Here is a 24,179-nt window from a genome sequence, read left to right as displayed (position 1 = left end):
AAAAACTGTGTGAAAAGGAATAGAATCCCCATGTTACTTGTTGGCCATTGTTTTTGCGATAATTCTCAGCTGCTTTTGGAGTTTTCTGGAGAGAGAAGGAGCGAGTTTTTGGATAAAGTCATCGCCGAGCTGCCTGATTACGCTAATAATCTGCATATTGAGCTCCTCGGTTGAAAAGTCAGTCTCGTAGATGCTGATAAAAATCTTGACCAACTGAGACAAGTTTACATTGTCTGGGCCGAGTATCGTGGGATTACTTGCCAAGACAAGCTCCATCAAGTCCTTGTGCACGCGTTTTCCCTCGACTTCGTCCCTCTTGAGGGGGAGACTAGACAACCAAACATTGAGATAGCTTGAACCATTGGAAAGACTTGCGCCATGGTATCGAATCAAATCTCCAAGTGCAGCAACTGCATTGTCTGTAGCGGTTTGTTGTTCCCTAGAAGACGAAGCAAATGGGAGTTTGATCGCACGGACAATTTTTTGAGCCGACTCATTGGCCAAGCTTGAGAATTCTGGGATTCTAGCCAAGAGACTCACTCCATAGCATGCAGATTGACGAACATTGGCATCTCTGGATTCGACATGCTTAAATATATGAGGCAAAAACTGGTCCCAAAAGGGCAAGATTCTGCCCTTGAGATGCTCGATCATATCATCGCAAAGGTAGAGTGCAATGGAAATATCGTCAGGACACGTCTTTCCAAGATTTAGCAAGATGAATTTAAGACATAGTGGCTGACAAGCTGCCAAGAATTCATCCGGATGATGCTTCATTATTGAACCGAAAATATCCAAAAGTGATGACCTAAAGGACTGTTCGGCATCTTCATCATCATCCAAGGCCAATAGTTCATCCTGATCAAGGTCCTTTTCTTGCCTACATTTTTTGTAAATTGCTTTGAGCTTTGACGACTGTTCAATAATTTGCAACAACTTTGTAGAGACTATGCTCAAAATATTTTGATCAAATATACCTGGGCCGGCACTATCTATACACTTGTGAAGTCCATGAGCGCTAACGGACAAAATGTCAGCGGGAACATCATATTCGGAATTTGGTGCCCTGGATTTTTCCAAGTCACTAATTACAGTATTTACAGTATTCAAGACAATATCAAACAGCAACTTTTTATTTCCATCTCCCTTTTCTATGGCAGACCTTTTCGCTTCAATCAATTGTGCAATGGCATGTAGAGCCCTCTGCTTGAGATCACCAGTCAAGACGAGAGAGAGAGTGGGAAAGATTGCCGTGGCGGTTGGCACAATGTACTCATCATACTTTTCCTTCATTTCCTCTACAATATTTCCAATAAGATTCAAGGTTCTCTCCAACTCTTCAACAAGAGACGTCCTCAAACCAGCGGCACCTTCTGAGCCCAGAGCCAAGGTCATATCATCGTCTGATCCAAAGGATTTCACGTGTCTATCCAACTCCTTGAGTAATATTGGGACAACCTTTGGCAAAAAGGCACAAAAATTTGTCCCAAGAGCAGTACATAGCCTACTCAAGGCTTCATCAATATACTCCTTTACTGGATCATCTGAGTCACTGGGTTGCTCCATAATTTGGATAAGGGCATTCATACACTCTATTCCATCGTTTCTAAAGACGTCTGCGCCAATACTCAACCCAATAATGGAGATACACTCAATTGCTTTACCTCTGCATGTCCTCTCTTCAGTGGAAAGGCATTTTGATATAATCTCCTTCATTAGAGGAACGACTGTTGAGTAGTACTTTATGAAATTCTCCTCCAAAACACCAGCAATAACTGCAATCGAGGTAACTGCTTGTTCCCTGACAGCACGTTTTGTGTGGAGATTAATCTTGGAAAGCAACTTTTCAACAATAATGTCTGCAAAGGGTAACAAATCCTCCTTTTGAACCTCCTCGGCAAAATTTACAAAGGCTGAGAGAGCATGAGATTGAACTCTGGGGCTCGAATCATCAAATGTCGCAATCAAACTCGGGATAACCTGCTCACAAAAGTTCAATTGGACATAGGGCTGATGGTCAAGAGCCAATTGTCCAATAGTTTGACACGCAGCAAACCTAATTCTAAAGTCAGAATCCTTGAGCTTTTCCAACATAATATTAATGATGGAAGGCATCCTTTCCTCAACTTCTTCATCCATGAGATACTCTATAGTTTGAGAAATAGCCATGATACCGACAAACTTGTGTTGCCAGAGTGGCTGCTGGATATACTGAGATGCTGTGGAGAGCACCCAGTCCATGAATGGACAATTGTCAATATTTTCAAATGCCTTTCCAAGGCGATCTAAACCTTCCTCTCCGGCATCATATAGACGCTGAATGTCATCATCTTCCTCACCTGTTTCAAGCCATTCAGCATAAGAGTCATCCTGGATATCAAGCATACAGGACATGAGGCACGAGACCATTCTTATGCCAAAGTTTGGAATTGTAAGGGCCATTTTTGGTTTCCTTTCTGGCAACGTAATCAAGGATTCCAAGGCTAGACAACGCAACTCGTGGTCAACGTGCGCAAACTGTCCCTCACCCAGTGCAATATCGGCCATTCTTGTGAAGAATAAGGACAAGTTCTGCTTTAAAACCTTGGCGTTGTTATCTACAATCATAACGACTCCAGCGAGTGAACGTTCAGCCTCATCTCTGGCAGATGGTTCAGTTGAAATAAGGAGCTGCTTGATTCCCTCTAGAATTAGAGGAACAGCATCGCCCAAACGTGAACTCAAGTTAATTACATCCACTTCAATGGCCAACGATACGGCGCATATAGCCTCAGTTCTAACTGATGCATTTGGATTCATCAAACTAGCCTTTATCAGCTGCGCCAAACTGTCAACATGCCTCGAGAAATCTTCAGCAAAGAATCCAAAACACTCACCCAGCAGCTTGAGCCCAGATTTCTTGTACAGGACATTGTCATTCTGGATCAACTGGAGAGTGCATCTGGAAAGTTCTGGCCACTCATTGTCGTCCAGACACGAGATGCAGAGATCAGCAATAGTATCACAGACGTTTCTCCTTATGGAATCCTGTACTTCAGTTTCCAATGATTTGAGTAGGGACGTCTTGATCAAATTTTTGACGTCTGGAGTGATTCTATTCCATGTATTTCTCGGCGTATCGCCGGATTTGGAGAGGTCAAGCACCAGACGGATGAGAATCACAGACTGTAATCTGATATCATCTGCTGCCTGGCTAAGTGCGATGCTAAGTGTGAGTTTGACGAGGGTGTTGATGTCATGTTGCTTTAGTGCAGTAATTTGGGCATCAGCATCGGTTCTCCTTTGGTTATCCGTTGAAGATAGTGCCTCTAGTAGTGAGACGAATGCCTCGCTGGTTATATGTTGCGTCATTTGTGTTTCCTAGATCATAACATTCCAGAGCGGTCCTTCCTGGTACCGGCAAATTTCTAAACTTTGTATTTGTCCTTAAATATTAGTCATAATTAGACCATTAACCAAAGTCGACGTAAAATACAAAAATAGAACTGATTCCATGGCGACGACGTCGTTGGCCCTTTGGGGCTGCCCCATGGGACGGAAGCTTCAGTGTGTAAGTTGAAGCGCTACACAGAAAGGGCTACAGCTCCCTAACGTTAGTTTTGTGATCTCACGATCCAAGCAACCCACTCATTTGCTCTGATACCCGAATCGCATTGTATTTTTAGCTCAAGGCTGTAAACAGCATTATTTCCCTGTTTTTTGATTATCATTTGTTATTCACCCTTAACAGTTAATCAAATTTGTTTTTTGTTATTTCTATGGAATGGTTATCGCAAAATTAATCCCACTCGACACCTACAACGCAGATACCGTCAAACACCAAGCAAATGTGTTGCTCGACGGACCACACGTTAACTTTGCACTCGTATACGTAAGTTTTGCTCCATATATAGGTACACGGAGGGGTCTATAACCCCCTGGAGGTACCGTCTTTATGGCCATCATGAATAACAACATTTAGGACCGAGACTACGACGAACGAGTGGAATTAAGCAATTCTTTGCACCCCTTGAGCATCTGGGTCGCTTCTGAGTTGGAAAAGACAGTAACGGTACCAATTACAAAGGAATGTAAACGATGCTTTTCGGCATTTTCCACAAACATTGCCTCACTAAACACCTCTAGCATGCAGGCAGAGGGAACTTTTGAGTCAAAGTCATTAGGTTTTGACGTGTTAATCAACTGTAATGCGAGGATTAACTCGATAGACTTTGGCAAAGCTTCCCCGGACGACAGTGCCAAGATTTTAATGGTAGTATCAACTCAACCCATGAATGAAGTTTCTGCAACTAACCCAGAATTTTACACTTTTGTACACATTTATTCGATTTCATATTGGCACAAAGATGCTAGTGCAGGAGATGAGGATACGTTTGAAATAAGCCTTTCACATATTATTCCCATAAAGAATGATTTTTGTACACACGTTAGAATCATAAACCAAGTACAAGACAATGATTCTCAACATTTTTTTGTGCTAGCTCTGCTCTTGGATAGCGGAGCAATTAAAATTGGCAGAATAGAAACCTCTGAATTTGCACATGTAAAGAGTAAAACTGATGACTTGTCCGAAAGAATTCTTAATTTGGACATTATTTGGGAATACGACCCAAAGGCAACCTCCTCCAAACTTTGTTGTTTTGACGTCACCTATCCAAGTGATGACGATTCTGTTGGATTTATAATAGCTTCCGGTTCTATGGACGGTTTCGTCCGCGTTTGGCATTTTAAACGGGATATTTTTAAAGAAAAGGATCTGGACTCGGATCCTTGTACATTTTCAAAATTGATATCAGTAATTCAAGATACAAGTAGTGTTTCTGCTTCTGTAATCGTTAGCATATGCTTTATACAAACTCTAGACGCATACATTGCGGCAATCGGTACATTTTCAAAATCTATAATACTATGGGATATCCGTTACTCTCACTTGTACGGTGAAATAAAAACCTATCATAATGTCACAAAGCCAGTGAATGCACTCTCTTGGACCAAGAATAATCAGTACTTGCTTGGTTGCACTTCATCTGGGTTTTATATTGATTGGCTGAACAATTCCACAAATACGACAATAAATATTGAGAAATATTTTAGAACAAAACTAGTCTATCCATTTGAGAATATTTGTTGGGACGTACACTGCAGCGATACTGATGCACATTTTGTTTTTGATGATGGCATTTTTCTTTCTGTACCATCTGAGAACATAGGAAGACGAAATATGGAAGATATTTTTACCCTATACAAGTGGAATTTGTTGGACTACAGCCAACGATCGCATATTGGACCGATTGACGTAAAGGAGGGCGCAAATTTTGACGATAGCATAAAGGAGTTGATAGTAAAGACGTTTGATGCAGATTTAGCCTCTGCCAGAAAGCATGGAATTACCATTGTAAAATTCAAAAGTAATAATTATGAGAGTTTTAATTTTGATGAAAAAACTAGTGACCAAGTTGTTAGGTCGAAATTAACATCACACAAGACGGTTTGCTCCTTTAGCATGGATTTAACACGCGCAACACTCGGAATATGTGCGTATGGTGGAAATTGTGGCGTTGCACACGTAATGCTAAATATTGAATTGAGCTAGTGCTCAAGCTAGGATTAGGATATACCTAGTCTAATTTTTTTGGCAGCAGGTCTATTGCATATTTTGATCCATGAATTTCATCTTCCTTTTCGGCATCTTCGTGTGTATAGTCGTTTGAAATTCCTATACTCTTGTGCTGATATGCCCATGAGCATGTGATTGTCGTTTCACCAGTGTTCCATGAATCCATATGACATATGAATCCCAGGGCATACTCTCTTCTGGTATACGTAACGAAACCAAATCTTCTATTTGTTATTACAGAGATACATTCAATGTCTCCAAAATACTTTGCCAACTCTCTTAGTGTTTCCTCTGTATCATTTGGTCCCATCTCTGTTACGTATACTGTCGTGTTCTTGATATCTTGCGCCTCTTCCTTTTCTGAGTTGAATTCTGTTGATGTGTATGAGTATGCTGGTCGAATATGGAGTGGTATCCCCTTGGCTACTACCCCGTGCATCTTAGTTATCGCTTCATCAGCATATACTAAATCGTCGTATTGAACGAATCCATATCCAAGATGCGAACCAGTTGCTGGATTCCTAATAACCTATAGAATATGTCTACTCAAGTCAGAATTTTGAGCATATGAACGTCAAGGATGACTAGACAAACCTTGGAGCATACGACGTGGTTAGAGAAGCATTTCGCGAGGGTCAAGAGCTCTTCATCCCCGATTGCTAAACATTTCAATGAAACATAGCACTAAAACTCACAGTGGTGAAGACAGCCAATGTATACGTGAAACTTGTCAATTGCGATGTTGCTCATTGTCTGAGAAATGGCGTCTAAATGCGATAAATTCGTAAAAGGTAATAGCTAGGACCTTTTAGAGTCACTACCCCTTTCTTCCTTGATTAATCGTTTATACTCGTTGCTATATTAGCAAAAATTGTGAAGTGTGTGTTCCTTCTGGTTTTCGGCTTCCTTCTTTGGATATCGTCTTTTCCTTTATCCTTACAGTCCTTCTACTTTGCCTTCTATGAAGTTACCGAATTAAAATTATGGCAACTGTCGGCCACTTTGTGTAGCCTCTGGTCCTTGGGACTCCCATGGGCACCATTTGTCCCTGAGCCGAGAAAATTCCCGCAACACGACAATTCTCCCGCCAAGCTGAAAATTATTTCCTCATTCCCAATTTTTTTCGTTCCGCTCGTCTACTCCGACACAACGTCACTGGACCTTACACACCTTCCTCCATTGACGTAAAATGCCAAGGCCTTGCCAAGATGGATAGCCATCAAGTTCTTTCACTGGATGGTCTCAACTATTCGCAGGATAACATCACGGAACCGGTAGATACAGAATCGTCGACCTTTCGGCTAGACGATGGCTACGGGACTGAAGATGACGCAACTTCAAGGTCTCTCACGAACCTTGTACATCCTTTACTACGCAAAGGAGCCATACGCTCCCTTGAACTTTGCAATTTCAAGAGTTACTGTGGTACAGTCGTGATTGAACCCTTCTCTCACTTTACAGCAATCATCGGACCAAATGGGTCAGGTTTGTCAATCTTCTCATCATACACATTGCTCAGGGAAATCAAACTTGATGGACGCGATATCTTTTGTGCTCTGTATCAAGGCGACTACTCTGCGTGGAATCAACGTCAAGGATTTGATCTACAGTGGACCTAGTCCAGATGAAACACCCACGGAACGATGTGCTCATGTATCGCTCACTTTAGAGAGTGATACTGGACCTGCAGTATTCAAGAGGATGATTAGTAGCAAAGGGTCAATTACCTATGTGTACAATAATAATGTGAGTTTTTGCTCATATTCACGATTTTAAACAGGTTATAACATTCAAAGGGTATACTGAAGCCCTAAGAGAATATAGGATAAATTCTCTGGGAGCAACCGGACTTATTTTTCAGGGCGCAGTAAATGATATATTATCGCAGGGACCCTCCGAGTTGACAAGATTATTTGAGAACATAAGCGGATCGTACGTTTTCTCATTGTCTCACATTAATAATCAGATCACTCTACGAGAAACCATACAATTACATAAAGGAAAAACTCGAAATTGGCCGTACAGAGTACAAGGACTATGTCTCCAGGAAGAAACAACTACAAAGTGAAATTAGACAATACAAGTCAGTCGTTGGAAGCAGTAAGAACCACGCAGAACAGTGGGAAGAATATGTTTGTTTATTTCTTTGTCATAAATGAACCTTACAGAAAAAGGTGGAATCGTTGTATTATGCCTCGAAATATTTTCTGCTTCAAAACCAATTCGAACACACTTGTGGTCACCACAATGAACTTGTGAGAAATTACGATGAATTTATTGCAAAAAGGTCGTCTATTGACTCGAAAAAGAGAGAGTTGGAAAATGAGAGGGCATCTCTCTACTACACTCAGGCTAAACTTAATCGTATTTTTCAGCAAAAGGAGATTATGTTGAATCAATCAAGGGAAAATTTGCAAAGGTTTTTCACTGAAAGGAGTAGTTTGACTCAGGAGATACAGCAGAATGAAGATATAAAGGCTCAAGTGGAAAAGGAGTTGGAAATGCTGTTGGGAGAGTACAGAGAGACTGAATCATTGTCTAAGCAAGTTGAGGCTGAGATAGAAGCTCATTCTCTAGAAGTTCAAAATAGCAAAGTGCTACTTACTCCCTCGCAACTCTCTGAATTTAATGAGTCTTTAAAGGAGTTTCACAAGAATACAGCTTCCATAAAGATCAAGATGAATATTATAAAGAGTAACATGGAAGAAAAGCAAAGTAAATACCAACAAAATGTAAATAGACTTGCATCTTTGAACCAGAAGATCACCCAAGTCCAGGAGCTATCAAAGAGACATGAGGACGTATCTCAAGGACTGCAAGACAAACTGAGGGGATACAAGGATTCCATGGAGCTCCTTGCCACTACAGTTGGAAAGCTATCAATGGATGCAACTAAACTCTCTGATGCAAAGAATGCACTTGAGAAACAAAAGGTTTTGCTTGATGAAAAGATAAAATCGTTGGGGGCACTTAAATCCGAATACCGAAATATCTTCAGGAGAATGCAAACTAGCAAAGCATTATCTGAAAAATTTCAAACTGTACATGGTGAAGTTATTTCCTTGTTTCAAATAAACAATGCTTGTTACCGTAAGGGAATCATGGCGGCTCTTGGACCAAGATTACATACCATCATTGTGCAAGATTACGATACTGTTTCGCTTTGTATTGATTTTTTAAAGACGGAAAAGTCTGATAGATGTGATTTTTTACCATTAGAATCCCTGAATTATGCTAGACAGGATGAGTCAGAAAGTTGGAAAAGAACCGATAAATCCGAGAGCAGAAGACAAATTAGTGAAATGCTAAAGCGCTTTTCCAAGCTCAATTATGTTTTTGCTATTCACTGTATTGACTTCTCGGCAGAGTACAAGCCACTTTTTGAGTACCTATTAGGCGATGTAATTATTGTTTCAAATTTGGATGAAGCTGAAAAGGTAGCTACTCTAAAATTGCGCCCTGGGAGGTCAGAATCATCAAGAGCAGACAATCCTACAGTAGTTACTCAAATGGGCCAAGTAATTGCCAGAGATAAGACCATAATCATAGGACAAGTCACTTTGAAAAATAGTGAGCTTGAGATGAAAATCGCAGAATATAGCAAACATACTAACAAACTCAAGGATATAGAAGCTGAACTATCGACTATAACAAAGAGGGATACTGAGATTCAGGAGTCAATTTCAATCTCAAAAAATAGGATCGAAAAGTACAAGAGAATGATAGAGCTTACAAAATTAAAGTCGGATTTTTCGGAAAAACAAAAGGAAGCCTACAAGACTCAGATTGATACCCTATCCGCGGAAGTATCATCACTGAACAACGAAACCAAGACTCTGAAAAAGGCAATTGATACATTTTCAAGAGATTTGGAAACTGAAAATAAAACATTACAAGTACTGCAACAAACGCACTTTTCAGAAATGAATGCCAAGTTCGGTGTGGAAGATGTTTACAGAACCTTTTCTGAAAATTCAGAGAGTTTGGAAAAGCTGAATGCTGCAATAGCCAATAAGAAAGCGATACAAAAACGCTGTATGGTGGATTTGGAAGATTTAAAGAGAAAGATTCAGTATATTAAAGACGTAAAAATTCCAAGCATTGAGACAAACATTGGTGAATCTAGACGCAAACTAGACATGTTGAACTCTGAGAATCAAAAGACAAGCGATGAGCTTGAGGTACTAAAGGCTGACGTAGAGGCGGCAAAGTTGGATCTCGAGAATTCTATAAAGGCAATTGAGGAATGTAATCTCAACATCAAAAATAGCGGGAAGGATATAGATAGTGGTATTTTATCGTCTAAAGAAGCGTATGAAAAGGAGATTTGCCTCGCAGAAAGCAAAATGAGTCAACTGCGACTACAGGCAAACGATCTAGTCGATGAGTGTAAAATAAAGAATACAAGGTTGAACTTTGTACAATGTGAATTACCAATGCATGTAACCGAGAAATACGAATTTCCAGTTCTTGCAAATGCTAGTGACTTTGACAAGCTGCCAAGGACGGAAAAGGCAATGTCCAATTACGTTACCCAACTGGAGCAAGAGCTCAAGGACCTCAAGAGGACACTATCGCATTCAGCATCATTCTCTGATGCTGAATCAAAGCTGGAACAAACCACTAAAGAACTAGAGAAACTGGAGCAAGACATGGAGCAATCTAGGGCCCAGATACTTAAGCTTGAGAAGGATTTTGAAAAGATCAAAAAGGAAAGATCAGCGCTCTTTCTACAATGTTTCAACTCGGTGAAAAACTACGTTGGCCCAATTTACAACAAGCTCTCGTCTACTGATGAGGCTTGTACAAATGGCGGTCAAGCATTTTTGAGTCTAGATGACGATCGATGCAGTGGAGAAATAGAACCATTTATGTACAACATCCGATATAATACAATACCTCCCATGAAGAAATATCTGGACATTAGCTTACAAAGTGGTGGCGAAAAGGCGCTATCCTCAATCGCATTACTGTTGGCATTGCACAACTATAGAGAATCGCCCTTTATTGTCTTGGATGAAATCGATGCCAACATCGACTCTGTAAAACTGAAAAGCCTAACAAACTTTTTAACAAGTAGCAATTTTCAGGTCATTATCATCACGCTAAAGGACAAGTTGTTTTCAAGTGCACAAAGCCTTGTAGGTGTTTATAGACAACAACCGTACTCAATTTCAAAGTGTGTCGTACTAAACTTGGATGACTATCAAGATGAAACTCCAGGTATAGCAAATTAAACGACGCTTTAATGTGTTAAAATTCATTAATTATATGCTTCCTACGCGATCTCTCGGAATAAGGCGCAGATTCGACCCATACTTGAGGAAGACGGCTCCTGTATCACATTATTGACAACATTGGGACGAACCGGCAGTTTGAGTTGGATTTATTCCTATACCATCGCTTGTGATGCACGCGCAAGTGGCAGGATTAAGCCTAAACTACGGGGGAATATATTTGACTACAAAGAAACCTCTTCCGCGCTAAATTTGATGACGGCCGAAAATGGAGCCGATTCCGGAACTGATAGCCTGCAGATTATGATTTGTAAATGAGTTAACAAACACTTTATACGGTTGGCTGGAATCTGATGCCAGAACGATCTTGAAGGTAACGGTTCTGCGGGAGACATGATAATTGTTCCTTTAAACATACCCTGCTGATGAATCTGCCATTGTTGTTGGCTAATTTTCGAAAATATGGTATGAATGGATACAAATTCAGAGTGACCAGGAGGGCAGGGCCAGGCACACTCGGAATCATTCCGTGGATACAAACATCTAGTGTGTACATGTAAAGCGTCATAGTTAGTATGTTACATACTCTAAAAGATCTTCAAGTTCGGGACATGTGCTGGCGTTGATACCAAACCTTGTCTGACAAGTGTCGTAGAACTCGGTCACATCCTAAATGAGTATAAGTTAGCAAATGACCTCACCTTTGATATTTGCCTCTTGATCATTGACGTGTCCACGATCAAAAAGTCCTTGGACTGGTCATCCAACATGATGTTGTTGGCCTTTGAAATCGATGTATTTAGAGTCTCTACCGATTCCAAAAGACTTTTAATCTGTACGGACCATGTAGGTTGGTGAATAAACGTACATTCTGAATATAATCGACGACAACGCGAGCAACAGTTTTGGAGAGAATGTCCTGTGATTCTTGGTTTGTGATGACAAGACTGCTAAACTCCTTAAAGGAGGAAAGGGGAGCTACCAGAAACTTGACATAGTCACTAGCACCCTTTGGCTCCACCTTGTTTGAACCCCTAAACTTTGAGGGCATTGACTGAATAAATTGCAGACTGCACTTTGAACTCGTGTAAAGGGACGTGATAATATACTTGTCCAATTTAGTCTTCATTGCGTCAACCTTGTCATATGCCATGTTTAGAAACGTGCACACAAGTCCATAAATTTCCCTCGTGAATATTATGAGTTTCTCCAAATCCTCATTTGGCAAGGCTGTTTCAATTTCCGCCATTCCGAACCAGCAGTCGATGGGTTCAGAGAATGATGAATTTATGGAACCATTCTTGAGGAAGAAAAAGAGTGGATACCCTGCCTTGCCCAGCAATATTTTTGCGATGCTTCCCAGCTCTTGCTCACTAGCAAGGCCGGGCTCAGTTGCGATGTCCTTCTGCACGTTTCTCGCGCTAGAAACCCTAAAGCAGTCTCTGAAAATCACGATATCGTGTAGTACGTAAGTAGAGTAGGCAAATGAGAGGCCAGACGGCCAGTGCTCACTGCCTCCATCACCACCCAATTCCATGTGCGATATAAAAGAGTCCATGTGTCCAATGTACCCCCAAAAAATGTCATAAAGCCCCTTTAGATATTGGGGAAACAAGTGATGCAGAAATTTACTCTCTGAGAACATTGAGCGAATTTCGTCATACACAACATGAGAGGAGCGAATGTAAAACTTTTTATCATCTGAAATGAAAAAATTTCCATCTATATCGTTATACTTTGTAAATTCCTTAAACACATTGGTACATATATTGTCCACAAAGTTATCACAGATCATGCCAGTGCAAAATCGCTGGCCAAGACTGGACGGTAGGAGGGATCCCCTCCATTTGAACAAGTGGGAGGTGGCGTCATCCGAACGTTGTTCTATTAGCATAAGCAATCGCTCAAACGCCCTATAGTTTTGAAAAAAGTATTCAGGATACACCGCAGTAAAGATCCACGAGTAATTCTCATAAATATGATCAAAAATTGCCTTGGCCAAGGCATCAAAGATACAGAGTGTCCTGAATGTCTCCAATCCACACTTTCTAGACAAGTCGTTTAGGAACCGCATAACAAGGCTTCTTTCCTCGTTTAATATATTCTCTTCTACATAATGTACGAATTTTGGAAAAAGGTCCAATTCCTGACTAAGAGTTGCAAATACATTTGAATCGTCTCTCACACCGTCCAATCTGGTCGACTGGAGAAATGGGTCTAGAAAATTTGTTACGAAATTGCAGACTAGAGGACTAGCGTCCCCAGACCGTAGTTCGTTGTAGCCCTTTATCACCGACGTTAGTCCAGACAGGAGCCTCTGAGTCTCCTCCTCCAGCCCATTTTTGGTGAGCTCATCCTCGCTACAATTGTGGAGCTCAGAATATGCCTTGTAAAGACGAGAAAATAGCTGGGAAGAGTAAAGTTCAATTGTTGTTGCAAGGGAGATTCTAAGCCTATCTATACAATCCTCCATCTTTGCAACAGAGAATGCGGTTTTGAATGCACCCAAATCTGCCCATCCCAGTGTAGCTTCGGATGTAACAACCCATTCCGTTCCTTTGCCATCCACCAGCATTCCAAGTTCCTGTTCATATGATTTGCACTTGCGTAAAAGCGACGAAACGTGACCAAGTTCCTTTGGGACGAGCTCAAACAGGGTCCACACGAGAGAGCCCTGCAGAATCCCATCCACCTTGTATCCATTATTTGCAATGTATTCCGTAATTTTCACTGCCTCGTCTATGCTTGATTGGTTATTATCTGGCCGGTTATCCTTACACTCATTTAAAGAGTCGATAATCTCGGTGCAAACGCTGCTAAAATACTCATGTGCCTCCATAAACGTCATAATGGTTGCCTTTGCATAGGACAAAACGGCTACTCTTTTCAGCAAATTCTCTACACGATTCCTAAGTAGAAAGTATTCGTCTTTGATTGGTTCAAATGACCGGCAGGATTCCGTTATTCTGTCTTTTACTGGCCATAGCGACTTTATGATCATCTTTAGACTCTCATCATGTGAAGATGCATCGGCAAAAACCGTTCGTATCAGCGCAGAACTGTGCGACTGTGTAGCCAGGAGCAACGCTGAAAACTCCCTATGGACATGCTCCAGGGAAACGGTTTCCAGCCTCGACGATATAAACGCTCCGGGCGACCTCATTTGGTGATTTACCGACTTTATCCAGTCCAGCGATTCGCTGTAAATGTCCGCAGTAGGAGCGTCCATTCTCTCGCTGTTTGCGTGGCCAAATCCTTCCTTTGGTTCTAGACAGACCCTGGGTGGTCTTGGTGGACCCTAAATCTCCACCTATCGACTACTTCTGCCTACACCTGCTCTATGGACTTCCTATAATCGCATTTACGCCAGTGAATTGAATATCGATTCGTCCATTCAGTCGTCTCCTCATCTATTTGCCCAGCGGACGCTCTAAAGGTCGAGAAACCGCTACACACTTGGCCAATTTCCGTTAATCTGTGAGCTTCTGGCGTTTGTCAAAGTTTGGCGCAGCCGAAAAAAAGTTACGACTGAGGGCGGCCCGCCCGCTGTGGGTGGCCCTCACCGTCCGCCAATTTCTTTACTTTTTACATTTTCACAATTCTCTCGTATTCATCGCCATTTCGTAGGCCTGTGCCCATCCGATTGTCTACACGTTGAGCCGCCAGCCAGGGCACACCCAAAGCCTCGCAGTCGGAGCGCCGTTTGCAAATTTCGGTCGATTGAGCAACACCAGAGAACAAAATGAGTGCACAGAGCGAAGCTGTTGATTTGACGGAGATCTCGCTCCTGAGCGACCGCGATGTTAGGGCCAGGACCAACATGATCGACGCTGAAGTCAAAATACTCAAAAGCGAACACGCCAGACTCAAATCGCAAAGCAAGATGATACAAGAAAGGATCAAGGACAATATGGAAAAGATCCAGCTGAACAAACAGCTCCCCTATCTTGTCGCCAATGTTGTCGAGGTTAGTAGGATTGACTAATGGCGCCTTTGCGACCATTGGATCAGTAGAACTCTAAGGAGTACTAGATGACCGTAGGCTTTAGCCAGAGGGAGGACGGGCAAGCCCCGAAGAATGAGTGTAACGAGCTGTCTACCATTACTTTGCATGGAGCATAATGCCCCTAGACTCTTTTAGCAAAGTGAGCTGATACAGCAGCTTAAAGCTTGATTAATAGTACACTCTTAGTCCATCCATTGATGACATGTAGCTCTAGAGTCTATACTCACAAAACTCCCATTGGTCACTTTGCCACTCGACTATTCATCATTGCAAAAAATACCACCATTTAGCTACTCGACTTTGAGCAAGACGAAGATGAAGAGTGTGGACTCATAAGCAACGTAGAATCCAAAAAAACTGGGAAATCTCTAGTCATAAAAACATCCACCAGACAGGTTTGTTGAGCTTGTGGATAATCAACACATTCAGACAATTTATCTCCCAGTAATTGGTCTAGTTCCTCACACCGAGCTTCGCCCAGGTGACCTTGTTGGCGTCAACAAGGACAGCTATCTCGTCCTGGACAAGCTTCCTCCAGAGTATGACAATAGAGTTAAAGCCATGGAGGTTTGCGAGAGACCAACTGAGGACTATTCCGATATTGGAGGGCTGGATAAACAGATCCAGGAACTCATCGAAGCCATTGTACTCCCAATCACACACAAGGAACGCTTTGATAAAATTGGTATCAAACCACCAAAAGGTACGTTTTAGTCTCAGGTGTCGAGTAAGGAACTGCTCGAATTGTGACAAATGGAATGTAATGAGAAGAGTGGGATTATAGTCGTAACCTAACGATGCCAAAGGGTCTACATGGGTAAACAATCTCTGACGGTGAGCTAGTTGTGAGGGAGGATGAGTGTATGGATGAGGAGGTACGGCTAGATGGAGGAAGTACTATTGGATGATGGGTATGGTTCCTGTGGAAGGACAATTACTCTCATCAGTTCTATTCTCTTACTCATACTATAGACGGATGTGAATCGCAATTTGGTCTTGAAGGATCCAAGGTTAATGTAGTTTCAAAGGTCATGGCTTCTCCTACTTTTCATCAAAAAGTCTACTACTTCGAAAACTAGGAGCTAGGAGAATGTCGTCTGCCCCTAATCAAAAAGTCTGCAAATCCTTCGGTACTCCTTGCATCTCTACTCTTAAACCTCAACCTCAAGGAGAACTAGACTCTGGTCAAGAACCTGAAGACAAGACTGAAGAAACCATTAAGAAAGATTCTGAAGCTAAACCTAAAGAGAATGCTGAAGAAACTCCTACTTCTAAGACTAAGAATATTCTTACTAAAGTTGCTTCTGGCGTTACTTCAACAGCCGGTACAGGAGGAACAGGTTATGCGGGGTGGTACATCTGGAAAAACTACTTCTTTGACCCTCTTGTGCGCTTAATCTAATGACACTCATGAAGACTCTCCTGGCTCTAATCCTCCTATTAAGACTATTTCTATCAGTGTCTCTTCTGTTCTTGGTACTTCTGCCTTGGCTTGTTTTGCTGGATGGAAACTTTATAATCGCTATAAGGGAGATCCTTGGGTTAGACAAGTATATCCTATGGAGTTTTTAAAGAATGTACCATATTGAGTATGCGCAGGTCCACTTGTGAACTCTTACTACTTAGGGAATATCCCATTCATCCACACTGACCATTCTGCTCACACCAGTTGAGACACTAATGGAGTACTAATATGGATGGGTGATTGGGAATGGTAAGAATGTAGCATATTGAGCATGCATAGGTTCACTTGTGGACTCTTGCCCTAAAAAAGGAAAATCTCATCTTCCTCATCACATTTACACCTGGAGTGTTTTAAAGGCAGCCTTGATGACGAACATTTTACTACTAGCTATACCATTAATCCCACTCTTCTCATTACATCATTTTCCACCAAAGACATTTTGCATATCATCCATATTTTACTCACATTTATTCAGGAATTCTCATGCATGGCCCGCCGGGTACCGGAAAAACTCTCTTGGCTCGTGCCTGTGCTGCACAAACAAAGGCGACATTTTTAAAATTGGCAGGTCCCCAATTGGTACAAATGTTCATTGGTGACGGCGCCAAAATGGTTAGGGATGCCTTTAGCCTTGCCAAGGAAAAGGCACCTACTATCATCTTTATAGGTACGTTTCCTTCCATATATTCTATACACGTCCATTCAGACGAAATTGATGCTATTGGTACAAAACGTTTCGATAGCGAATTGTCTGGAGACAGAGAAGTCCAGAGGACAATGTTGGAGCTCTTGAACCAGTTGGATGGATTTAGCAGTGATGACAGAGTAAAAGTCATTGCAGCTACCAATCGACCATACACTTTGGATCCTGCACTCTTGCGTTCCGGTAGATTAGACAGAAAGATCGAACTACCACACCCAAATGAAGAAGCTCGAGCAAACATCATTCAAATACACTCGAGAAAAATGAATGTCAATAAGGATACCAACTTCCTAGAACTGGCAAGGTCAACTGACAATTTCAATGGAGCACAGCTCAAAGCTGTCTGCATAGAAGCAGGAATGGTTGCACTCCGCCGTGGAGCCACTGAAATTGAACATGAAGACTTTGTAGAAGGAATCACAATGGTACAAGCCAAGAAGAAGAATGCACTCAACTATCTAGCTTAAACATCTTATAATACGAATAACAATTATTGCGATAAGTTACCTGTTTATTCATTCAATAAGTGGAGTAAATTGTTCTGGATGTCTAGTGAGTGCATCCAGGTCTGTGCCCTTGTTCAAGACAAAGGTAAAGACGATCCAGAGACAGTAGGTATAAAAGAAGAAGCAGAGTGTTATAAACGCAGAAGCCAGAATCTTTAGAGCTGAAAATTTGGTGTATAGTGTCCAGATCAACTTACGTCTCTTTTGCAACTTGTACATTACAACAACCTCGGATTTACCCTCTGGACTTAAATCACCAGTTTCTGGTGGAAACTCATCCTTTGAAACTTCTTCAGTCTCACCCTCTGATTCTCCAAGATGCGGAACAAATGGGAGATTATCATAAAATGTGCCTGTATCTTCCTTTGCCTCATTCTTCGCAGGCGCCTGCGTAGGACCAGTAGCCTTTTTTACGACAGAACCATCACCTTTTCCTACGGATGCCTGGCTCATGGTTGCACTATTCTTGTCATTAATCGAGGCGTCAAAGGTGCTCTTGGCAACAGGAGAGAGTGGAGCTGCTGTATCAGCTTTGGAATCTGTAGGCTTTGCCAACGGTTCCACTTGTTCCTTGATGTACTGAAGGCGTGAAATGCCATGGTTTGGAAAAATTGCATTCTTGTGAAGTACAAGTGGTATGTTTCCAGTTGGTAAAGTTGGCGGTGAAGAAAGATGTGGATGCTCAAGAGAAAATGGTGGAGCCAAATTCATACCATAAAACGACAGGTCCTGTGGGAGAAATGATAAAATAGAAATGAAACGTACATGAATCTGTGGAGCCCTCGGAAGGAAATGCACCAAATCCGCCAAATCCAAAGCCGTCATGGAAACAAATGTCATTGAGATGATGTATACCACAATATAGGCTACCTCTAGAGTCATGCTTCGCTTCCAAGCACCCAGAAATCTAAATGTTGATATGAATTGTCACATGCAAGTTGGTGAAGATGGAGAGCGTAGCAGGTCGTTAGAACAAACATCCTAGAATGGAAGAGACATGGAGCAGATATCCCGCGTATAGACCCAAACACATTACCCCTGTGGAGGCTTATCCTTAGCAACGACTAGCATAAGAAAGTGTTTAAAAATCGGGACATTCTCAATCATCCATATCTCTGCCTTGTGTATCACAAATTCTATACTACCCGCAAGTTTGTATATTAGACTCCACTCTGGTTTCTTGTACGTGACAAATGCTTCAAAGAGAGCATAGATGAAGAATAGCGCAGAGAGTGTCCAAAGTGCCCATAACGTCTTCTTTGAGATTCCACAATATGGGCAACACTCATCTACAATATCTTCAAGTTTACGCTCTGTGTCAGACTCAGAAAGTTGAGATTCTCTGCACTCTTTTGTCCACTTGCTACCACTCCTATAATAGTAGCAGTAACCTCCCGTCTGTTCCTCAAACAAGATCATTAGAGGAATATCGAGTGTGTTATCGCCGTCCCTGTAAAAGACAGATAGGCTTTTCAGAGATTTAGTGGAGAATATCCCAAGTCCAATATCCTTATGAATAACGTCCGACATGGTAAATGGCTTTCCATCATCTCTAGAGTGTATGTACCTAAAAAAGTCCATCCCTTGAAGACGCATAGAAACCACAAACATGAGGGAATTTCCGTAGGGAATATATGCACCTATGGGTTTAGAAATGTCTATTTGGACCCTAGGAGCAAAGTATTCATCAACAATGTTATTTTTCATGGTGTACTTTATTTTGTCCAGAACTAGTTCTTTTCTTTATTAACAAGATGTTTTAGTCAAGACTTCTTGGTGATTTATACGAGAAATTGTTGCAGAATCAAAATATGTGAATAAACGAGGTAGCATTGAGGAGTGGGTGTATTTACCGGTATCTTTGTAGGGTATAAATCCCCTAGTCTCTGAACCTTGTCACGGTTATCCCTGGTACAAATGGCCTTCATATTTGTGCAGACTCTCTTGTCTATAATACCAGCGGCCTCAGAACATGGATATTTTGTGATTTCATAAATGTCTACAAGTTGGAGTGTGTCTATGGCACATTTTAGCTTTTCCAATTCTTGCACTAGGTCAGCTATAGCGAACCATCCTTTGCATTATTTCCATCCCTTAGGACATTCTAAGTGCAACATGCAGTGATGCAAGTTTCACCGAGTTTAATAATGTCATTATTCCAAAGGGTCCATATGGATCACTCTTGCCAAGGTATTTGGTCGTGAATACTCAAAAGTACACCAAATATCTTCTGGACCATACCGTCAATCCTTCATGGTCCAAAGAGGATTGGTGTGTGGGCGTATCCACAAGTTATCCAGAGTGGCGACGGAGACTCCTACACTTGCCGCCCGTCACTTGTTTTGGCAATGGCAGTAGGTTCTCATGGTAGTGTCCCATTCTTCATGGGTCATAGTGCAAGTATATGCCAGACTTTAACATTTCATTTCAAATGCTCGGCAGTCTCTTTGTGACAGATTCGGAATAGAAAAGTCTGTGATGAGAATTTTGCAACCGTCAATGTCCTTTATCCTATGTTGGTTTGATAGCCCAGTTAAAGGCACCAGCTTATGAGCTCCACTTTTGGTCACAAGAATCTGGAGCGTATTTTCACGACCAATTCATTCATCCAAAGGTAATATAGGAGCTCCTATACTGGTGTATAGTCGCAAAAGTCCTCTATTCGCTACGCTCATGGTCGCTTGAGCTCACTTTGTTCGCTCTAGACTATTGTCTACCCATTCAACTTACCCTAGGAATGAGCACAAAATGTGCAATGCGAGTAGGAAAATGGCAACTCCAATGAAGCTCGGGTGAAGGTAATGCAGAATCGTGTAGAGGGCGACTCCAAAGAGCGCTTGAGTAAAGGCAATGAAAAAGAGTCCCTAAAGGTCATTATAACCGTTACACATTTGCGTGAAATGCCGAGAATTCACGGAAAACTAAACCTACATTTCTAATGGACAAGATTCCCAGAAAGCTCTGGGCTTTGATGCAGTCTGAGAGGTCCTTACTGATATCCATTGCTGAAGCTGATCATTTTAGGCTCAAAGCGGCTGAAAAGCGACCAAAAGGATCCTCGTGTAATCCTAGGCCGATGTGTGAGAAATTTCTTCGCAATACAAGGAATTTTCCGCGTAGTCTGAGGAAAATGGCGTGTGTGTAGACACCAGACCCAGACGCTGATGTCGTGTGGGGACCTGAGCTTTTTGTCGTCCATTTCGCCCCCAAAAGTTTTCCTTTCGTCTTCTCTCTCATCTCGGCCTGCATTGGTTCAGAAGAGCTGCACACACTTTCCTTCTTTGCCCCCCGCCGTCCTCCTCCCAGCCCTTTGCCACCGAGAGGAAAATTCTCTGCTCCAGGTTCACTTTGTTCCTTTTCATTCGTCTCCGCGTTTCCATACGTGTATGCCAAAAGCAGACATGACACCAAGTATTTCGTCTAGACTACAACAACTTGTAACACTTGATCCCGTGATTACGAGAGACTTTTGGCACCAAAATGTAGCCATGGAGATCAACAGTCGCCTGAAACTTGTCCTTGAACGAGACTAGATAAGTCAAAACAGCTAGACAGCCATTTATAGAATCCACAGACTGAGGTTGGTCCACAAAGACACGAGCATCTAAAGAGCTCCTAGGAAGAGTGACTACTCAAACTCTACATAGTAAAAGCAGCACAGTATGCTCTACAGGATGGAAGCGTTTTGAGATTTCAAGAGCTTGCAGGCGCTGCGGTTAACCAAGGGTCATCCGCCTATTAATCATCTACAATGCAGTGCCTAACTAGAACTGGATGGCAAGACTCTGAAACAGGCTGTGGATCTTCCTGCATGCAAGTCCATAGAAAAGACAAGAATTAAGGATTGCTCATTCCAGGAAATCGGTCCACTATCACTGCTACAAAAACGGATAACAATGGCTAAAACCAGACACTGTGATTACAGATGAAAGGGACCAAAAAATTCACATGGCAAAGGTGGAACAGCAGAATGGAGCAGTACTTTTTCCGAAAGGAAACGATGGAAGCACCCCAAAGATGACCTTCACTGGAACCAAGGTGGAAGTGGAGTATAGAAAATGATAGGTGGAAGGAAAACCAGACCAACTAGAAAGCTATGAAAAAGGAAGCAAAGAATGTAACAGGAAATCAAGATAATAGAATGGGCTAGGAAGAACAACCCGTAGGGTAACGTACAAACAAATCGAGATAAATACAAATAGAGAGTAAAAACTAGAAAAAGGAGAATAAATCAACCGTTTCCAGAGAAAATGGAACAAAAAAGTGGAAAAGACCAATCGTAAAAACACCCAACTACAAAAGGGAGGAGGAAGAAAACGAAATTAGGAATAAAGCGTTGAGAAGAATATGTCAAGACGAAGAAAAGAGAATGAATTGATAGAAGAATGAGTTAGCCAAGCCCCATGGACACCTAAAGGAATTGAAACTGAAGGTAACGGAAGCCTTGGGAAGAGCTAGCCAGCCAGATTATAAACTCTAGAACTACAAGGGTAGGGATAAAGCCGACACATTTTAAAAAATAGAAAATAAACGAACCTTTATAGACAGATTTGTCAAAAGGGCGATATACTCCAATTGTACATGCACAAGAGCCTCTAGACAGAAAGGCTAGAGGGAAACAGGACCAGCTTATCGGTAAACTTATGCCCATATATACACAGTGTGTATCCAGTGCTGGCTAAAGCTTGAAGAGAATCTCTGCCAAACTGAAACACCATACACAGACATATTAGCAAGAGTGCGTCTGAAAATAGTGGCGCAGAGACCCATGAAATCTTGGCTATATCTCAGTTCATGCATCGCTGGAGTTACTTCTAGGCTATTGGCTTCATCATTGACTACACCCAGGTCTATACCATCGCCATTGGCTACTCTTCTCTCGTTTCAAATCGCAGATTTTCGGGGCTATACCCTATACAGATCCAATCGGCCCTTGTGCTCCTCAGGAAGTGTCATTTCACAAACGATGTTCAAGGATATCATCAAGGTATGCTTTCGTCAGAGTTGACATGCATTTGCAGAATCCGTGCGCCAAAGTTGTGGCAGTGCCGACTTTGTCTGATAACTATGCTTACCTTCTGATTGACCCAGTGACTAAGAATGGACTCTGTGTCGATCCAGCAGAACCTAAAAAGGTCATTGATGCCGCAAAAGACGAGGGAGTTTTACTGAAAAGTGCCCTCTGCACTCACAAACACTGGGACCATAGCGGTTTGTTTTTTTCCTATACGCATATCATTCGTTCCACGGATTCTTACTCTAAACCTCATTACAGGTGGAAACAGGGAGATCAAGAAGTTGATTCCTGAGATTGAGATTGTCGGATCAGCCTACGAGCAAATTCCAGCAGTCACCAAGAGTGTCCAAGATGGCGATGTAATTCCCTTTGGAAGTCTGGAAATCAAGTGCATCAAGGCCTCTTGTCATACCATTGGACAGATCATGTACTTTGTCCACTCTCCAACTAATCCCGACCTACAGCCAATTCTCTTTACAGGTTTGTGCTTTGTTACTATACATCCAATTTCGCTATACTGTACCCATAAAATCATTCAGGGGACACGATATTCATTGCTGGATGCGGACGATTCTTTGAGGGCTCCGCCAAAATGATGTTGGAGATTATGCAAAAACTAGAAGTGCTACCACCAGAAACTTTAATTTACTGCGGTCACGAGTACACGGTCAATAACCTCAAGTTTGCCCAGACGGTAGACGAATCTCCAGAAGTTACAGAGAAGCTTAAATGGGCTCAGGATACAAGAAAACAAGGCCTACCAACAGTCCCATCCACCCTCAAACAAGAGAGAACTTACAACCCATTCATGCGGACAAGTCATTTACAGAGTGTCATGGGACAAGACAGCATCGAGTCCACCATGAAGAAGCTCAGAGACCTCAAGGATCGCTTCTAAACTTGCTCCATATCCCTCCGGGGATTCAGACAGTAACTACAAGTGAAGATTTAGCGCGAGTACATTTACGATTGTCTAAAACCAACACTAGTTAGAACATAGACACCCATTACTTCTTGCTAGAGATAACCTTCTTCTCCAAGCTGCTTGGAATGCTGGCCTCAATCTTGGAGGCCTTGGCAGCGTTGGGGACAGAGAGAGTGTAGAGGTAGCGAGAGCACCTGACCTTGAACTTGGTGTTGACAACGCCACCCTTGCCCTTCTTCTTGTATACGGTCACGCCCTTGGCGTCTGAACGCTTCAAGACAGCGAGGTATTCCTTGAGATCTTTAAGTTGCTTTGGCATCTTTATAGTCCACGTGCTGCTATACAAACGAGTAGTTTTGAGTTTGTTATTCGATCAACTTATAACCGAAAACTTGTGCCACGAAATCCAACGGCAAAAATGAGAAATTTAAAGTCGACTGAAATAAAAAGTCCTACCAACCGCCTCTCAAAACTGTCAGGTTTGTGAGGCTCGTAAGATTAAAATCCAACGAATCGACGTTCAAAATTAAAACTTGCGCTACGCTTTAGGAAAAAAGTGAAAAACAACCTCAGCCGCCGGACACCCCACGCGCCAACGACACATTGGCCTGGATAGCTCATGGGTGGTGGATCGAGGAATGACCAATGGCTATCATGAAAAGAATAATGACTAGAGTGAAGAGTAAGTGTAAAAGTTAGTGAC

The 24,179-nt window shown here is 42.0% G+C and overlaps 10 protein-coding genes across 10 annotated transcripts; 4 read left to right on the top strand and 6 right to left on the bottom strand.

Annotated features, from left to right (window-relative positions):
• Positions 1–33: 33 nt before the first annotated feature.
• Positions 34–3,351, bottom strand: BEWA_031690 (importin karyopherin beta 4, putative; the record flags this gene model as incomplete). Its single annotated transcript, XM_004829925.1, has 1 exon — positions 34–3,351. One exon carries the CDS (start codon positions 3,349–3,351, stop codon positions 34–36), a length of 3,318 nt encoding a protein of 1,105 aa, XP_004829982.1.
• A 412-nt stretch (positions 3,352–3,763) lies between these two features.
• On the top strand, positions 3,764–5,593 carry BEWA_031680 (hypothetical protein; the record flags this gene model as incomplete). Its single annotated transcript, XM_004829924.1, has 2 exons — positions 3,764–3,871; positions 3,962–5,593. The coding sequence occupies 2 exons, from the start codon at positions 3,764–3,766 to the stop codon at positions 5,591–5,593; spliced, it is 1,740 nt and encodes a 579-aa protein (XP_004829981.1).
• A 25-nt stretch (positions 5,594–5,618) lies between these two features.
• On the bottom strand, positions 5,619–6,367 carry BEWA_031670 (hypothetical protein; the record flags this gene model as incomplete). Its single annotated transcript, XM_004829923.1, has 3 exons — positions 5,619–6,146; positions 6,212–6,276; positions 6,313–6,367. 3 exons carry the CDS (start codon positions 6,365–6,367, stop codon positions 5,619–5,621), a joined length of 648 nt encoding a protein of 215 aa, XP_004829980.1.
• A 458-nt stretch (positions 6,368–6,825) lies between these two features.
• Positions 6,826–10,854, top strand: BEWA_031660 (structural maintenance of chromosomes smc1, putative; the record flags this gene model as incomplete). The annotated part of the gene is made up of 5 exons (XM_004829922.1): positions 6,826–7,102; positions 7,137–7,363; positions 7,398–7,549; positions 7,584–7,749; positions 7,786–10,854. The coding sequence occupies 5 exons, from the start codon at positions 6,826–6,828 to the stop codon at positions 10,852–10,854; spliced, it is 3,891 nt and encodes a 1,296-aa protein (XP_004829979.1).
• A 30-nt stretch (positions 10,855–10,884) lies between these two features.
• On the bottom strand, positions 10,885–11,292 carry BEWA_031650 (hypothetical protein; the record flags this gene model as incomplete). The annotated part of the gene is made up of 5 exons (XM_004829921.1): positions 10,885–10,952; positions 10,986–11,058; positions 11,091–11,148; positions 11,183–11,236; positions 11,273–11,292. 5 exons carry the CDS (start codon positions 11,290–11,292, stop codon positions 10,885–10,887), a joined length of 273 nt encoding a protein of 90 aa, XP_004829978.1.
• Positions 11,293–11,424: 132 nt separating this feature from the next.
• BEWA_031640 (hypothetical protein) lies at positions 11,425–14,083 on the bottom strand (the record flags this gene model as incomplete). The annotated part of the gene is made up of 3 exons (XM_004829920.1): positions 11,425–11,523; positions 11,556–11,687; positions 11,723–14,083. 3 exons carry the CDS (start codon positions 14,081–14,083, stop codon positions 11,425–11,427), a joined length of 2,592 nt encoding a protein of 863 aa, XP_004829977.1.
• Positions 14,084–14,596: 513 nt separating this feature from the next.
• BEWA_031630 (26S protease regulatory subunit, putative) lies at positions 14,597–17,495 on the top strand (the record flags this gene model as incomplete). The annotated part of the gene is made up of 5 exons (XM_004829919.1): positions 14,597–14,821; positions 15,151–15,255; positions 15,290–15,563; positions 16,801–16,992; positions 17,032–17,495. 5 exons carry the CDS (start codon positions 14,597–14,599, stop codon positions 17,493–17,495), a joined length of 1,260 nt encoding a protein of 419 aa, XP_004829976.1.
• A 48-nt stretch (positions 17,496–17,543) lies between these two features.
• On the bottom strand, positions 17,544–19,241 carry BEWA_031620 (hypothetical protein; the record flags this gene model as incomplete). The annotated part of the gene is made up of 3 exons (XM_004829918.1): positions 17,544–17,695; positions 17,732–18,441; positions 18,571–19,241. The coding sequence occupies 3 exons, from the start codon at positions 19,239–19,241 to the stop codon at positions 17,544–17,546; spliced, it is 1,533 nt and encodes a 510-aa protein (XP_004829975.1).
• A 3,137-nt stretch (positions 19,242–22,378) lies between these two features.
• Positions 22,379–23,490, top strand: BEWA_031610 (hydroxyacylglutathione hydrolase, putative). The gene is made up of 4 exons (XM_004829917.1): positions 22,379–22,521; positions 22,556–22,745; positions 22,810–23,031; positions 23,091–23,490. The coding sequence occupies exons 1-4, from the start codon at positions 22,501–22,503 to the stop codon at positions 23,447–23,449; spliced, it is 792 nt and encodes a 263-aa protein (XP_004829974.1). The 5' UTR covers positions 22,379–22,500; the 3' UTR covers positions 23,450–23,490.
• A 68-nt stretch (positions 23,491–23,558) lies between these two features.
• On the bottom strand, positions 23,559–23,795 carry BEWA_031600 (60S ribosomal protein L38, putative; the record flags this gene model as incomplete). Its single annotated transcript, XM_004829916.1, has 1 exon — positions 23,559–23,795. One exon carries the CDS (start codon positions 23,793–23,795, stop codon positions 23,559–23,561), a length of 237 nt encoding a protein of 78 aa, XP_004829973.1.
• Positions 23,796–24,179: the final 384 nt, after the last annotated feature.

Source organism: Theileria equi, chromosome 1 (genome assembly GCF_000342415.1).
Source record: "Theileria equi strain WA chromosome 1, complete sequence".
In the NCBI taxonomy this organism is placed as follows: domain Eukaryota; phylum Apicomplexa; class Aconoidasida; order Piroplasmida; family Theileriidae; genus Theileria; species Theileria equi.
The sequence above is the reverse complement of the archived record's forward strand: the minus strand, read 5'-3'. Positions and strand labels throughout refer to the sequence as shown.

Excerpts from the sequence above, each read along its gene's own strand:
- BEWA_031610 (XM_004829917.1), top strand. The coding sequence starts at position 22,501 with ATGTTCAAGGATATCATCAAG. Across the intron at positions 22,746-22,809 it reads CAAACACTGGGACCATAGCG|GTGGAAACAGGGAGATCAAG; the intron begins GTTTGTTTTTTT and ends ACCTCATTACAG. Across the intron at positions 23,032-23,090 it reads ACAGCCAATTCTCTTTACAG|GGGACACGATATTCATTGCT; the intron begins GTTTGTGCTTTG and ends AAAATCATTCAG.